Source organism: Pseudophryne corroboree, assembly GCF_028390025.1.
Source record: "Pseudophryne corroboree isolate aPseCor3 chromosome 3 unlocalized genomic scaffold, aPseCor3.hap2 SUPER_3_unloc_47, whole genome shotgun sequence".
Taxonomy (NCBI): domain Eukaryota; kingdom Metazoa; phylum Chordata; class Amphibia; order Anura; family Myobatrachidae; genus Pseudophryne; species Pseudophryne corroboree.
In genome coordinates this window covers 181,980-199,374 of record NW_026967538.1, presented here as the reverse complement: position 1 = coordinate 199,374, position 17,395 = coordinate 181,980, and the positions used below count along the sequence as shown (strand labels likewise).

At 54.7% G+C, this 17,395-nt stretch overlaps 2 protein-coding genes and 1 pseudogene across 2 annotated transcripts in view; 2 read left to right on the top strand and 1 right to left on the bottom strand.

Moving 5' to 3' along the window:
• Positions 1-14,939, bottom strand: part of LOC134984283 (zinc finger protein 271-like) — a 162,797-nt gene extending 147,858 nt beyond the window's left edge. The window contains exon 1 of the mRNA XM_063949906.1: positions 14,891-14,939. The gene's annotated coding sequence lies outside the window, so the exon portion shown is untranslated. The remainder of the gene's footprint in view (positions 1-14,890) is intronic.
• Positions 1-17,395, top strand: part of LOC134984282 (gastrula zinc finger protein XlCGF26.1-like) — a 265,738-nt pseudogene that overhangs the window by 100,322 nt on the left and 148,021 nt on the right.
• The window catches only part of LOC134984286 (gastrula zinc finger protein XlCGF71.1-like), a 45,908-nt gene continuing 32,211 nt past the window's right edge, over positions 3,699-17,395 (top strand). The window contains exon 1 of the mRNA XM_063949908.1: positions 3,699-3,809. Within this exon, the coding sequence (XP_063805978.1) occupies positions 3,699-3,809 (111 nt within the window). The remainder of the gene's footprint in view (positions 3,810-17,395) is intronic.

Sequence of the window (17,395 nt, the reverse complement as noted above, 5' to 3'; positions counted from 1 at the left end):
TACACTTTGCGCCAGGCAGAGCACGCTATACACTTTGCGCCAGGCAGAGCACGCTATACACTTTGCGCCAGGCAGAGCACGCTATACACATTGCGCCTGGCAGAGCACGTTATACACATTGCGTCTGGCAGAGCACGTTATATACATTGCGCCAGGCAGAGCACGTTATATACATTGCGACAGACAGAGCACGTTATACACTTTGCGACAGACAGAGCACGTTATACACTTTGCGACAGACAGAGCACGTTATACACTTTGCGACAGACAGAGCACGTTATACACTTTGCGACAGAGCACGTTATACACTTTGCGACAGACAGAGCACGTTATACACTTTGCGACAGACAGAGCACGTTATACACTTTGCGACAGACAGAGCACGTTATATACATTGCGCCAGGCAGAGCACGTTATATACATTGCGCCAGTCAGAGTACGTTATATACATTGCACCAGGTAGAACCACCTATACAACCACTGAGCCAGGCAGATCACGTTATACATTTTAAACGGGGAGAAGCTGCGGGCAGCGCGATTGAATGGGGAGAAGCTACCAGTGGTGATTTGATGGCAAGAGAGGCACTGAAACAGTATTATTAGCAGAGACACACTGGTCACTCAGAGACCTCTCTGCTTGTAGTGCGTAAAACGCGATATAGCGCATATTTTGCAATCAGTGACTATAGTGGGAAGAGAGTGAGGTGGGTGTAGGGGGAAGAGAGAGGGGGGCTGTAGGGGGAATAGAGAAACTGACTGAGGGGGGAGACAGAGAAGAAGAGACGGACAGAGAGAGGGCGCGGGACGGACAGAGAGAGAGAGGTGGGGAGACAGAGAGGGAACGAGACGGACAGAGAGAGAGAGAGGGAACGAGACGGACAGAGAGAGAGAGAGGGAACGAGACGGACAGAGAGAGAGAGAGGGAACGAGACGGACAGAGAGAGAGGGAACGAGACAGACAGAGAGAGGGAATGAAAGAGAGAGAGGGAACGAGGAGACAGGCAGAGAGAGAGGGGGAACGAGGAGACGGACGAGAGAGAGAGGGAACGAGGAGACGGACAGAGAGAGAGAGGGAACGAGGAGACGGACAGAGAGAGAGAGGGAACGAGGAGACGGACAGAGAGAGAGAGGGAACGAGGAGACGGACAGAGAGAGAGAGGGAACGAGGAGACGGACGGACGGACAGAGAGAGAGGAGATGGACAGAGAGAGAGAGAGCAAGGAGACGGAGAGAGAGAGAGCGAGGAGACGGAGAGAGAGAGCGAGGAGACGGAGAGAGAGAGAGAGAGAGCGAGGAGACGGAGAGAGAGAGAGAGAGAGAGGGAACGAGGAGACGGACAGAGAGAGAGGGAATGAGGAGACGGACAGAGAGAGAGGGAACGAGGAGACGGACAGAGAGAGAGGGAACGAGGAGACGGACAGAGAGAGAGGGAACGAGGAGACGGACAGAGAGAGAGGGAACGAGGAGACGGACAGAGAGAGAGGGAACGAGGAGACGGACAGAGAGAGAGGGAACGAGGAGACGGACAGAGAGAGAGGGAACGAGGAGACGGACAGAGAGAGAGGGAACGAGGAGACGGACAGAGAGAGAGAAGGAACGAGGAGACGGACAGAGAGAGAGAAGGAACGAGGAGACGGACAGAGAGAGAGAGGGAACGGGGAGACGGACAGAGAGAGAGAGAGGGAGGGAATGAGACTGACAGAGAGAGAGAGAGAGAGGGAGGGAATGAGACTGACAGAGAGAGGGAATGAGAGAGAGAGAGAGAGAGAGAGAGAGAACGAGACGGCCAGAGAGAGAGGGAACGAGACGGACAGAGAGAGAGAGGGAACGAGAGAGAGAGGGGGAGGGAGAGGGAACGAGACGGACAGAGAGAGAGAGAGGGAACGAGACGGACAGAGAGAGAGAGAGGGAACGAGACGGACAGAGAGAGAGAGAGGGAACGAGACGGACAGAGAGAGAGAGAGGGAACGAGACGGACAGAGAGAGAGGGAACGAGACGGACAGAGAGAGAGAGAGGGAACGAGACGGACAGAGAGAGAGAGAGGGAACGAGACGGACAGAGCGAGAGAACGAGACGGACAGAGCGAGACGGACAGAGCGAGAGAACGAGACGGACAGAGCGAGGGAACGAGACGGACAGAGCGAGGGAACGAGACGGACAGAGCGAGGGAACGAGACGGACAGAGCGAGGGAACGAGACGGACAGAGCGAGGGAACGAGACGGACAGAGCGAGGGAACGAGAGAGAGAGAACGAGACGGACAGAGCGAGAGAGAAAGGGTGGAGATCGAGAGAGGGGATAGATGGAGGCAGGGGAAAGGGAGTGTTTGAGAGAGGGGCTTGTACTACTGTCACATTGCTTGAAGTCAGTGGTGTATGGACACGACTGCCAGTGCCTCTGCAAATTCCTCCGATGGACTTTTGGAGCCGGGGACGGTCAGGACAGGGGCATACCTCCCAACTGTCCCAATTTTTGCGGGACAGTCCCGCTGTCCCACCCGTGGCCAGCAGTGTCCCGCGGTGGTGGGGGGGACATTTGGGAGGCTTTTGCACTCACAGCAGAGCCGAGTGAATAGACGCTGTGCGCATGCGCACACAGCGTCTATTCATGGAGGTACTGGGGGCATGCCAGCAGCTCACTGAGCGCTGGCCATGCCCCCCTAGTAACAAGAATGGGGCCGTGGCTCGCGATTGCGGAATTGCCGTAAGGCCACGCCCCTTTATGCAAAGCCACTCCCATTTTTATGTAGACACTCCCCTTTTCGGCACGGAAGTCCCTTTTGACAATTTTGAAAGTTGGGAGGTATGCAGGGCTGTAATAGAAGTAGGCAAGGGCTGAGAGAGCGGCCCCTGTCCTCCCCTTCCAGCCCGGTGTCTGTGTCAGCAGCAATAGAGGGGAGTTTAGATTAGTAAAATAGGTACGGAGGAGAAGGAGAGCGGACCTTTTACTGGCCGGGAGACAGGACCCAAGTGACTGGCTGTGCAGTGCTGGTCTTAACACACGGGCTCTGGGGCACTGGTGAAGGGCAGGCGAACAGGCGCAGCGCTGTTCGCGGCATTTAATGAGTCAAAGAGACTCGTTGTAGTGCCGTCCCTGAACCAGCCCCCACCGCAAGAACAGACAGCCCCCCTCTCCCCACGCCACTGTGTAAAGCAAATATCTACCGTGAGATCGCGGAGCACCCGACTCCCTTCTCCCCGGCCACGGACCACTGGCAGCACTCAGAAGCCAAACCCCCTCCCCAGCCACGGGTTACCCACTGTCACAGAAGATCGCTGCCACGGAGCTGCGCTGTCATGTCCTGACTGGCAAGGCTCCACCTCCTCTTTTTAAAGCCTGGCGCCGGGCCGCCACGCCAATCAATCTGCCAGGCTAGGGATTGGCTGCAGCGGAGCGCGTCCCAGAGGACTCACGCATGTTGGAAATGTGAGTCCCTGAACATCAATACCGGGTAAAAAACGCGCTATAGCGCATTTTTGCGAACACTGGTCCTGTCACAGAAATTGGTGGTAGCAGTGGGATAATCCCAGGCGGCTTTTCATCACCCGATTGGAGAAGCCGAGTTACTCAGGGGAGGAGTAACTGCAGCGCAGGAGAACGCACAAGATGGCGAATCCAGCTGAATATCCAAGGATGATCTGGAGATCGTGTGCCAGGAGAAGGGTGTGGATATCCCTTTCAACGCGTCCAGAAGCATCATGAAGGCGGCGCTCATGAGCATGGTGGAGGCTTATCGGGCAGAGGTGGAAAGCACTGACAGCGTCAGCATCGAAGAGGACGGCCCAACAGTGGACCTTCGTAAGGAACCGGTGAGACCCACAAGCCCCGCCCTCTCTCACAGCAGCAATGTTTCCCAGCAATCCCTAGCAGGGCCAGGATCCCAACGTCGCGGGGTGGGGGTGGGGGGGGGAGCGGGGGGGGGGCGGCCCGGATACCCTAGCAGATCGGCTAGAGGAATTGGGGGAAAGGGCAGCGGAGCAAGAGCGCTTGATCATCATCCAGATTCGGCGTGATGAGCGGGCACCACGGGCCGTGGTACACCGGGAGCCGTTGTCAGCTGTTGTGTGTCACAACTGAGGGTTTTGGCTGACAGGAGGAAGGCTCAGTTGTAGGGGCTGGACTGAAATAAAACTTGGGAGGTTTAATCAGACCCCTGGACATGTAAGTGTAGAAGGAAACCTGAAGTTGTGACCATGACAACCAGGTTAAAAGTTTTATTAAACAGACTCCGTGTAATCACAACAGCATTCACAGTTGATAATAGCAGTGGCAGATAATACAGTTCCTGGAACACTTAACCATAAAAGGTATCACAGAGCACTGGTAGGTTGAAGAACAGATGTAAAAGTCCTTTGATGGAATAACCTTACCAGGCCTGGCTGTAGTAGTGGAGATAGCCGAGGAACACACCAGTACGTGTATTAGATGAAGCTGGTAACTGGAATAAACTGTTGGAGTTACTGGATGGAACCAGCCAGGTGGTGGAGACACGGAGTGGATGCTGAATGGAATCAGCCAGGTGATAAAGACACGGAGTAAATACTGTAAGATGCTAGGGAACGTGGAAACAGAAGAACTGAAGAATGGTTACCGGTGGTTGGTGGATATTGCTGGTAAGTAGGAATCCGCTAGAACAACACCGGCACTTTAAGGAAGCTGGATACTGTTGGAAGCTGGCCGCTGGAAGCAGATGAGTTAATAGCAGGAAGCTGGAACAGCCACAGAGGACTGCAGAGTCATGCTGCACCGCAGGATGGAAGGCAGGTGCGGGTCTCTTAGCGGATGCTGGAGACAGGAGCTGGAACCTGGAGAAACATCCACAGGAGAGAGAGACTGGAACAAGGTATGACAAACAAAGCACTGACCATTTCCTGGTTCAGATACAGGCATTGGCTGGCCAATCATGCAGATTCCATAGTGCAGCAGATTGGTGGAAACAGAACATGTGACTGGAACCAACATGGCTGCGCCCATGTTAGTACTTGGAGGGAAAGCTGGTTTGGAAAAAACATGTGGAATCATAATAGCAATGGCGGCGCCGCCCGCAGAGGACAGGAGACATCAGAGTGACAATTGTAGACTGAGACACATGGATGACAGCAGGGCCGCGGCAGACATGAGGCACCACTCTGACAACCTGTAACTATAACACAGGAGCGGCGGCGGAGGCCGCGGAGAACGGGAGACACCATGCAAGATTCAAACATGGCGCCGCTGTGACAGCATCTCAGAGTGACAGGAGGGATATGCAGAATGTGGACACAGATGAGATCCGTACTTGGAATGCTGAGCCAGCCTCAGGAGACATCTAAAAGGCAAGTAATGGCGTCCAGATACCCGAATCGTGACATTGTACATAGATCAGGACGTGTTCAGTTTGCCAAGTTTGCAGACAGTGATGGGGACATTGATGGACATTTGCAAGTTTTTGAAAGGACTTGTAAACTACAAGATCTACCCAAGTCAGAGGTGGGTGAGACACCTTGTGCCCACTCTGCATGGAGAGGCATTGGAGGCCTATCGAGGAGTGGCCACGGAGGACTGTGGGAACTACGACGTAGTTGCGAAGGCCCTCCTCCAGCGATTCTTCATCACTCCAGAGTCTTACAGGAAGAAGTTCAGAGACTTGCCCAAGAATCCTAGCAGCACCCATGAGCAGTTCGCCACCCAGCTGCGGCAGTACGTGGTGAAGTGGGAGAAGGATTCGGAAGCCACTACATGGGACGCACTGATTGACCTGATCTGCAGGGAGCAGTTCTTCCGCAGGTGCGCCCCAGAAGTGAAGGAGTGGGTGCTAGACCGGGAGCTACCCAGTTTAAAGATGGCTGCCCAGTTAGCAGACAAGTATGTGGCAATTCGGCCGCAGGGGCAGAAGCGCCCAACCAGCAGCCAACCCCAAAAGACTGTACCACCAGGGGGACAGCCCTCTTCAGCTCATCGCCTCCCAAAGCAAGCATCTTCCAACCCGGGTGCTTTTGGCCAGCAACCGCCCCGCAGTGCCCCTGCCAGTAATCAGAGGACATCGGAGCCACGCCTGGACAAAAAGTGCTATGGCTGTGGGAAAATCGGACATCGGAGGATGAACTGTCCTGCATCCCAAGCACCCCAACCTCGTGCGCGAAATCCCAGTGCTGGAGCCCGGATTGCTTGCTTAACCCGTGGAGATGAGCCTCCAGAGACTGTACCCCCTCCAGTCAGTCCGATGGAGTGTGGCGAGAAACAGGTGGACTCTGCGGAAAGAGTCACCTGTATGGCTAAGAAGCCCCCACCAAATATGTGGCGGCACCTGCAGCCGGTCCAAGTGGGGTCCCTGCAGGGCGAAGGCTTAAGAGACTCTGGGGCCTCCATAACTGTTGTAAGCCCCCACCTTGTCGATCCTGCTGCAGTACTGCAGGTTTGCACTGCAAAAGTTACAGTGGCCGATGGGCTGGAGCGAGAAGTGCCCATGGCCAGAGTCTACCTCGACTGGGGAGCTGGACAAGAGCTAAGAGATGTTGCCGTAATGGATGGCCTCCCAACTGATGTATTCTTGGGGAATGATCTCGGTGGAGGAATCGTTACTGCCTTGCGAACGCCATCACCCGGAGTCAAGCAGCCAGACTACAGTCTTCCTCGTCTCTGCCAGCACAGCCCAGCCCAGAGGAAAAGACCACAGCGGCTGAACTGCCGCCAACCACAGCATCAGCCATCCCAGAGGAAAAGACCACAGCGGCCAGATCAGCACATCTGCCCCTTGCCTCTGGTGGGCCTACGTCCCCTAGCAACGCAGAGGATGTCGGTTCCAGTTTGTTGAATCCTGTGGGGGTGCCCAGTGATGCTCCTGTCCCTAGTGGTTTGCCAACTCCGGCGGTGAGTATGAGTGACCACCCCGACCCTACCATGACTGACCCCAACTTGACTCACCCCAATATTCCCCTTGTAGAGTGTCCAGACTTAGGAGAAAGTGAGGGCCGCAGGCAGGAGTTTAGGGAAGCTCAGCTCTCTGACCCATCCCTGGAAGGTATGAGGCGCCAAGCTGGCCATGGCCTTGCTGGGATGGGGCTGGGAGTGTGACCTGGTGGAAAGGGTTACTGTACCGGGTAGCCAAGGTAGAAGGGGATAGGCCGGTGCGGGAGCAAGTTCAACTGGTGGTTCCCAGGAGCTTTCGGGAGCAACTGATGTCAGCTGCACACAAAATTCCCTTGGCGGGATACCAGGGGAGGGACCGAACACCGAGGTGCCTGACGCAGATCTTTTTTTGGCCCGGAGTGTCGGATGACGTCCGGACCTACCGTAAGTCCTGTGATGTATGCCAACGGCTTGGACGCCCCAGTGCTCGGGCTCCCCTAAGGTCTTTGCCAATAGTCGGGGAACCTTTCCGAGTGGCCGTGGACATAGTAGGTCCCCTACCTGTGCCCAGTAGATCGGGGAAGACATACATCCTCACCGTGGTGGATTATGCTACCCAGTATCCAGAGGCTGTGGCTCTGTCCGCCATCACTGTGGAAAAGGTAGCGGATGCTCTGCTAGGCATATTTAGTAGAGTACGGTTCCCCAGTGAGATCCTAACTGATCAAGGGACGCAGTTCATGAGAGATCTGGTCCAGTGTCTCTGGGCGAGGTGCGGAGTGCGTCAACTCCGCACTGCCCCCTATCATCCCCAGACTAACGGACTTTGCGAGAGATTTAATGGCACTCTGAAGCAGATGCTATGGGCATTTGTGACTTCGGAGGGGGAGACTGGGAGCGATACCTGCCGCACCTCCTGTTTGCATATCGGGAAGTGCCCCAGGAGTCAACCAGATTCTCGTCCTTCGAGTTACTATATGGCCGCAGAGTCCGTGGACCTCTCGACCTGTTCCGGGAGTCTTGGGAGGGGGAGCTGATTCACCAGGATGAGTCCGTGGTGGAGTATGTGTTGAAGCTCAGAGATCGGTTAGAGAATCTCATGGGACTAGCGCAAGCGAATCTTGCGGAAGCACAGACCAAGCAGAAGACTTGGTATGACCAGGGTGCGCGTGCTCGGGTCTTTGGAGTAGGGCAGAAGGTGCTGGTTCTGGTGCCCACACGTCAGAACAAGCTCCAGGCTGCCTGGGCAGGACCGTACACGGTCGCAAAATGCCTAAGCGACATCACCTACGTAGTGTCATTTGACAGCGATGGTAGAAGGCAGCGTATCTACCATGAAAACATGTTAAAGGCATATCACGAGCGTGTGGAGTCGGTAGCCGTTGTGTGCTGCCTGCCGATGGAGGAACCAGGAAAGGATTCCATTCCTGACCTCCTCGCGGATGCCAAGGGTGAGGGTGGTGTAGAGGAAGTTAGCTGGAGCAGTGAGCTTGGTAACCCCAAGAGGGAGCAGCTGGAGTCAGTGCTGCAGTCCTTTGAGGCCCAGTTCAGCAGGAAGCCCGGCCTGACTTCCCTACATGCCTATCATGTAGACACTGGCGAGAACAGGCCGATTCGGCAACCCGCGTATCGGGACTCACCAGAGGCGCAGGCGAGTATCTACCAAGAGGTGCAGGAGATGTTAGTGCTAGGCGTAATCACGCGCTCCAACAGTCCTTGGGCCGCCTCCGTTGTACTGGTTCCCAAGAAGGACCGGACAACCAGGTTATGCATATACTACCGCCGGTAGAACGAAGTGACCAAATCCGACGCCTATCCCCTACCCCGCATTGACGCACTGTTAGACGAGTTGGCTGGAGCGAAATACATCTCTACGTTCGACCTGAGCAAGGGGTATTGGCAGATACCAATGACTCCCGAGGCTCAGGAACGGTCCACCTTCATCACCTCCTGTGGCTTGTTTGAGTTCAAAACCATGCCATTTGGGATGAAGAATGCGCCAGCCACCTTCCAGAGTGTGGTCGATGACCTGCTGAAGGGGTTCAGAGAGTTCGCCCAGGCCTACTTGGATGATATTGCTGTCTTCAGCCGAACCTAGGAAAAGCACCTGAGGCACGTGGGCAGGTCTGACCATCAGGGCAGACAAGTGCCAAATGGGGATGTCAGAGGTAGAGTACCTGGGACACCGTGTGGGGGGAGGCAAGGTGAAGCCTGAACCAGCGAAGGTGGAGGCAATCCGCAACTGGCCCCGGCCCACAACCCAGAGACAGGTCCTGGCTTCCTTAGGGATTGCAGGGTACTACAGACATTTTGTCCCTGACTTTAGTTCCGTGGCCAAACCCCTGACTGATCTGACTAAGAAGAAACTCTCCAAGTTAGTTGACTGGACGACCGCATGTGAGTTGGCATTCCAGTCGTTGAAAACAGCTCTAGTACAAGCCCCAGTACTGATGGCACTGGACTATAGTAACAACTTTGTTGTATAGACTGATGCGTCACAGTACGGACTTGGGGCAGTACTGAGCCAGGAGGGGCCGGATGGACAGGAGCACCCGGTGGACTATTTGAGCAGAAAGCTGCTACCGCGGGAGGTGGGTTATGCCACAATTGAAAAAGAGTGTTTGGCTATTGTTTGGGCTGTGAAGAAGTTTCAGTCCTATTTGTATGGCCGCCATTTTACGGTGGTAACGGACCACAATCCATTACTGTGGCTTCAGCACACCACAGGGGAAAACGGCAGACTGTTGCGGTGGAGCCTTGCTCTTCAGGTTTATGACTTTCATATTATCCACAAGCAAGGCAAGGCTCATAGCAATGCGGATGGACTGTCACGTCAGGAGGAGCCTGAACCCCCAAAGAACTCCCGGTAACCCCATTAAGGACTGCGGGACCAGGGACCAAATCGTTGGGACATGGGTCCCTGGTTGACCCGCTTGAATGGGGGGGAAAAAGTGTGGACGGAGAGACCCCCAGCCCACGTGGACAATGGCCGCTGCAGCACTGAAGGGGTTAACCCCTAGTGCCCGGCACCATTATAAGGACAATGGGCGCTTGGCGCCATATTTAAAAAGTATAGGGCGCTAGGCGTCAGGTGTTTAAAATGCTTTTAAAACTGTATTTTAAAGGTGTGCCATGGTCCCGGACCTCTCTGGCGACCACGGCAGTGAGGGCAGCCCCCGGCGCGCTGAGCAGAGTGTGTGCGCCGGGGGAGAGGGGAACCGCTGCAGCCGTGAGATCAGTTCCCGCTGCAGCCATCAGGTGTGCGCCGCCGGAGTCCGGGAGCTGTGTGTGCGCCGGGGGAGAAGGGTGAGCCGCTGCAGGTGGGAGATCAGCCCCCGCTGCAGCTCGCTCTGTGGTTGCCTCAGCCCATCGGAGGTGGCCAGCCGCGGCAGCCGGGACGAACGTCCCGGGCTGCTGGGCGGCAAGGGGGGTGCGCCGCAGCCCGGCTCCCCGCCGGACGCTGCGGCGTGGGCACCGGATACAGCGCCGCACACAGGGGACCGGGCTAGCCGGCTCCCTGTGCGGTGAGGGCACCAGAGTGCGCCGCTCAGGGGGTCCGGGCTAGCTGGCTCCCTAGTGGCGGGGGTGTGTGTAGTGCACACAGAGACACAGAGCTGCGGCGGCAGGGACAAGCATCCTGAGCCACCGGACTTCAGATCAGGGGGGGACAGGGAGAGCCAGCTCCCTGGACCCCAGTGGCAGGCTGGAGGATGGGGGAAGCCAGCCCCATACCTCCAGCACTGAGAGAGAGCCCCAGCAGCCAGGCTGCAGGGCTAGGGAAGCCCAGCGCTGTAGTTAAAACCAGAATAAAAACATTGTTTTAAATGCAATAACATATATATTGTGTTATGAGGCACTGCAGTGCCTGGGAATGTGGAGCCTGTGCAGGGCACAGGCTCAGTGTAGATTTAAAGGGAAACACATGTGTTTAAATGAAATGTATTTAAATGTAAATTGCACTTACTTGGTTGTGTGCATGCTGATGGATTCCCCCAGACCTTTTCCCCAAAAACGGAATACTTTCCCTTCCAGCCTCACTCTTGAAAGGGGCATTGGGAGAGAGAGAAGCTTAGCTTTGAAACAAGCTGAGTGGTTTTCTGGAGCTCCATGGAGGAGATCACCCGTAGTGTCCAGGAAACCTGGACGCTAGGCTGCCCAGCTCTGGAGCCCAAATCCAGGCTGCAGGCAGTGGGCTAGGTCCCGGGCAGGTTTCTGGAAGTCAGTTTAGGCAAGAAAACTTCCCCCAGCCTAGACTGAACGGCACTGGGGCGTATCCTGATCCTCCAGGATGGGACAAGCAAAGGAGAACGACCACTCCCCACTGTCCATAGGGAACAATGTTAGCTGTGCATGTGACCAAGGCACGCACAGCCCATGGGTAAACACTGATTGGTTGTACACCACAGGGCGGGCTTACCCCCTGTGGTAATGTCTATTGGAGTAGGATAAAAGGAGGGCTGCTGCCCCATTGTATTGTATTGTACCATCTTTTTTCTGCTAGAACATCTTGTTGTATGCTGTTGTCCCTAGCAATAGGGATGAGTCTTTTTTAAGGCTATTATTGAGCAAATAAACATCTGCCTCAAGAAGATTGCTTCATCTTGTGACCTACAGGGTTATGCCAACCATAGCCCCGTCCTCCGGCTGTCCAGGAAAGCATCTAGCGTCTCCAAGTTCCACCTTCCGCCAACTACCGGTAGAGGCCTAGCAAGTGGCTAGTGGGGATTTGTCAACACCACACAGGTGTGGTAAGACAAGGCGTCGGCACATACAGAGCAGAAATGTGGTTCCAAACGCCACGGCAGGTTAGGAGTTTGGTGGTGGCAGCATAAACCCGCCCACAACGCAGTGGGTGGAGTCAGTAACAGGCGGTTACTGACGGTACGCGGGAATCCCCTATGTGGTCAGGCCTCGTGTGACCTAACCCTCCATTCTGTGCGCAGGAGACGGGACGCGAAAGCGGCGAGTGCTTTCGTTCGGGACCGTCCTGTCACACCCACATTGGCTGCTCACACAGTGTTACCCGTGAATCAGACTTAGCCGCCTCACGGTCTTTTCATGCAGCGGACAACTCTGACTGCAAATCAGGCATTCTCACAGTTATCACAGACATGCTGCTGTTTCTCATATTGTCATGCAGACAGACAATAATACAGTGAGACAACGTCCGCACAACTCAGTGAAAATAACTGTAGTGTCTATAATACCGCGTGCACTGTGTCATAGAGGAAATCTATGATGGTCACTGTGCCACCTACTAAACACCCCTGCCCCCTCCAGTAGCATTGTGTTGTAGGACTGACATAGTGCTGTAGGAAGAAGCAAGAAGTAGGTGTGTAACCTTTGTGTGAAAACGGCGTCCCAGCATGTGCATCTGACTATAACCTATGTACCCCCAAAAGCACTAATAACCTAGGCTTAATAGCCTGTTCTGTCCCTTATAGCCCTGGCCACCATACCTTATATTTAAGGGAACGGCTGAACTAGGGACCACCATGACCTCCAGCAATGCTTAAAGCAGTGAGCCGCGCCTAGCTTCTTCCACCCCCCCACCCCTCCGCAATGTATACCAAGCGCCGGCTCTGAGTGGCGGTGCCCAGCAGCAGCAGCAGCTACCCAAAGTGGTCTGTGCGCTGGTGGAAGCCGGAGAGCGGGTAGATGTGTAATGTGACGGGCGTCCAGTGGCGGCAGTGTGATCTGTCCGCTGCTGGGAGCCGCGTTGCCGGGAGCCGCTTCTCTGGAGCGGTGAGATGTAGCCTGACAGGTGCCCAGCGGCAGCATTATGTGACCGCTGCTGGGAGCCGCTTCCCAGTTGTCTAGAGGGGCAGATTGTAGAGGCCAGTGGTAGCGCTGTTTGGAGCTGCGCTGCCGGGTGCCGGGGAGTGGGCAGGTGTGGAGCGACGCAGGCGCCCAGTGGCAGTATGTGTCTGACCGCTGGTGGGAGCCGGAAAGCGAGGGAGTTTGAGCCAGTAAAGCTATACCTTAGTAAGCAGCTCATGCAAATCACTTTCCCCGCACATGGAGTGGAAATACTTAGAAAAATTAAAAGTAAACCCTGGAATGACTCCAGGATGCGACCTTCCCTGGTGAAGGCACAAAAAACACTGAGGCATCTTGGGAGTATGGAGGTGGGAAGAGGGTTACACATTTAAATATTTCAATGTTCCTATCCCTGCTATCGCACCGTCCATATCCCAAGGAGTACTACAGTGCCCCCTAGTGGATGAAAAAGAAATAAGTGATGTCACCATGACAATCCCAGATTCCCTCACCTCCCCAGTCATGTCCCTGCATTATTACTATAGATATAAGTGATGTCACTGTAACACTCCCAGATCCTCTCACCTCCCACTCACGTCCCTGTATTATTACTATAGATATTAATGATGTCACTGTGACATCACCACCAATATATTATACTAATAATAATGACAGGACACCACAGGCTGCTGCGCCTGTATTATAATAATAATAATATTAATAAGTGGACCCCACTAGCTATCCTTCTTTATAATATTAATAATAGGACAACAAAGGCTACTCCTCCTGTATAATAATAAAAATAACAGGACACCACAGGCTGCTCCCCTGTATTATAATAACAACAACAACAACAACAAAGGCACACCACAGGCTACTCCCCCTGTATAATAATAATAATGCTTCCCGTGTATAATAATAACAGGACACCACAGGCTGCTCCTACTGTATAAAAACAGGATACCACAGGCTGCTCTTCCTGTATAAAAATAATAACTGAACACCACAGGCTGCTCCCTCTGTATAATAATAACAGGGCACCATAGGCTGCTCCTCCTGTATTATAATAATAATAATAATAATAATTATAACAGGACACAACAGGCTGATCCTCCTGTATAACAATAATAACAACAGGACACAACAGGCTGCTCCCCCTGTCTATTATGACAAGACAGGATGCTACCCCTGTATATTATTGCAACACAGGCTGCTCCTCCTGTATACTATGACAACACAAGATGTTACCCCTGTATATTATGACAACACAGGCCACTCCCCCTGTATACTATGACAGCACAGGATGCTACCCCTGTATATTATGACAGCACAGGCCGCTGCCTCTGTATATTATGACAACACACGCTGCTCCTCCTGTATACTATGACAACACAGGCCGCTCCCCCTGTACAGCACAATGCCACAGGACACAACACCTGTGATGTCCCGTGTATAGAATTACGGTAATGGCAAGGTCTGTGCCACATGTATTACGGTAACGACGGGGTCTGCGCCACCTGTATTACTGTAAAGGCGGGGTCTGCGCCACCTGTATTACAGTAATGGTGGGGTACGCGCCAGCTGAATTACGGTAACGGCGGGGTCCGCGCCACCTGTATCACGGTAATGGCGGGGTCAGCGCCACCTGTATCACTGTAATGGCAGGGTCCGCGCCACCTGTTTCACGCGGTGACGGCGGGGTCCGCGTCACGCGTATCACGGTAACGGCGGGGTCCGCACCATCTGTGTCACGGTAACGGCGGGGTCCGCGCCACCTGTGTCACGGTAACGACGGGGTCCGCGCCACCTGTGTGACGGTAACGACGGGCTCTGTGCCACCTGTATTACGGTAACTGCGGGGCCTGAGCCACCTGTATTACGGTAACGGTGGGGTCTGCACCACCTGTATTACGGTAACGGCGGGGTCTTCGCCACCTGTATTATGGTAATGGCGGGGTCTGCGCCACCTGTATTACGGTAACGGCGGGGTCTGCACCTCCTGTATTACGGTAACGGCGAGGTCTGTACCACCTGTATTACGGTAATGGCGGGGTCTGCACCACCTGTATTACGGTAACGGCGGGATCTGCACCACATGTATTACGGTAACGGCGGGGTCTGCGCCACCTGTATTACAGTAATAGGACACTAGAGTGTCAGCCACCTGTACAGGAGGGATAATGCAGCACCAGAGGCTGCTGCAGCTGCACTATAACAAGGCACCAGAGGCTGCTCCCCCTGTAGTACAGAACCTGACACCAGAGCTGCTCAGCCTATAGAATAATAATAATAATATCATTACCTGCTGCCAGACACAGCAATGGCTGCTCTCTGCTCCTGCTGCCTTGTGGGAATGATAGAAGGAAGGCGGAGCTCAGACCAGGGGAAAATGGCCGCCGCTCCTGACGTCACAACACGGCCAGGGAACCTATTGCTGCTGCCGGACTGGTCTACAAGAAAATGGCCGCCGGCCTCCTGCACTGAGGACATATTGGGAAAACTTCAGGAATGTGCGTTCCACATACAGGAAGTGAGTTTTCATCGACTGCTGCAGCCTCGCAGAGTCCCAGTGTCCGTGGAGATCAGGTATACAGGGGGAGTAGCCTGTAGTGTCCAGTTGTTGTTGTTGTTGTTATTATTATTATTATGATACAGGGGAGCAGCCTGTGGTGTCCTGTTATTATTATTATGATACAGGGGGAGCAGCCTGTGGTGTCCTGTTATTATTACTATACAGGAGGGAGCAGCCTGTGGTGTCCTGTTATTATTTTATACAAGAGGAGCAGCCTGTGGTGCACATACTGATGTCACTGGTGATACAAGGTTGTTACACATAGGGGGCGGTATATACAAATAGGGGACGGTATACACATATAGGGGGCGGTATATACACATGGGGGGTGGTATACACACATAGGGGCGGTATATACACATTGGGGGGGTGTACATAGGGGGCACTATACACACATAGGGGGCGGTATACACATGGGGCGGTATAAACACATAGGATGTTGGTATACACATATAGGAGGTTGGTATACACATATAGGAGGTTGGTATACACACATAGGGGGGCGGTATACACACATGGGGGACGGTATACACACATGGGGGGCAGTATACACACATAGGGGGAACGGTATACACACGTAGGGTGAACGGTATACACACGTAGGGGGCCGGTATTTACACATAGGGAGACGGTATACACATAGGGGGACGGTATACACAGTGGGAAGGAATATACACATAGGGGGGCGGTATACACACATAGGGGGGCGATATACACACATAGGGGAGTGATATACACACATAGGGGGGTGGTATACACACATAGGGTGCGGTATATACACATAGGGGGCGGTATATACACATAGGGGGCGGTATACACACATACGGGTAACGGTATACACACATAGGGGGGCAGTATACACACATAGGGGGTGATATTTACATATAGGAGGCGGTATTTAAACATAGGGGGGGGCGGTTTTTACACATAGGGGGACAGTATACACACACGGGGTGGTGTACACACATGGGGGCGGTGTACACACATAGGGGGTGTTATACACACAAACGAGGACAGTATACACACAGGGGGGCGGTATTTACACATAGGGGGCGGTATTGACACGTAGGGTGGTGGTATTTACACGTAGGGGTCGGTATTTACATGTAGGGGGGGCGGTATACACACGAAGGGGGGCGGTATACACACGTAGGGGGGCGGTATACACACATAGGGTAGACAGTATACACACATACCCCCCTTCCCTGCTGCCCCCTGACTTCCTCCCATACCCTTCTATCCCCCTCACCTGCCGCCCCCTGCCTGTGTTCTTCTATCCCCCTCACCTGCCGTCCCCTGCCTGTCCTCTTCTATCCCCCTCATCTGATGTCCCCTGCCTGTCCCCTTCTATCCCCCTCACCTGCCGCCCCCTGCCTGTCCCCTTCTATCCCCCTCACCTGCCGCCCCCTGCTTGTCCCCTTCTATACCCCTCACCTGCCGCCCCCTGCCTGTCCCCTTCTATCCCCCTCACCTGCCGCCCCCTGCCTGTCCTCTTCTATCCCCCTCACCTGCCGCCCCCTGCCTGTCCCCTTCTATCCCCCTCACCTGCCGCCCCCTGCCTGTCCCCATCTATCCCCCTCACCTGCCGCCCCCTGCCTGTCCCCTTCTATCCCCCTCACCTGCCGCCCCCTGCCTGTCCCCTTCTATCCCCCTCACCTGCCGCCCCCTGCCTGTCCCCTTCTATACCCCTCACCTGCCGCCCCCTGCCTGTCCCCTTCTATCCCCCTCACCTGCCGCCCCCTGCCTGTCCCCTTCTATCCCCCTCACCTGCCGCCCCCTGCCTGTCCCTCTCTATCCTTCTCACCTGCCGCCCCCTGCCTGTCCCCTTCTATCCCCCTCACCTGCCGCCCCCTGCTTGTCCCCATCTATCCCCCTCACCTGCCGCCCCCTGCCTGTCCCCTTCTATCCCCCTCACCTGCCGCCCCCTGCCTGTCCCCTTCTATCCCCCTCACCTGCCGTCCCCTGCCTGTCCCCTTTTATCCCCCTCACCTGATGTGACACCGCAACCCTGGCACTCCGAATGCATTCCTACTGTCCCTTTACGTCAAGAACCTCATCTCCTCCCAGTCCTCAAACCCCGGCGCCCCTTTTCCACTATCAACTCGCTCCTCGCCCCCCCCCCCCCCCCTCACTCTCTGCTCTTGACTTTGCCACCTACCTCCCATCCAGAATTAACTCCCTATGGCAGGATATCACATCCCACCAGACCCTGAGCAACCCCCTCTTCCATTTCCT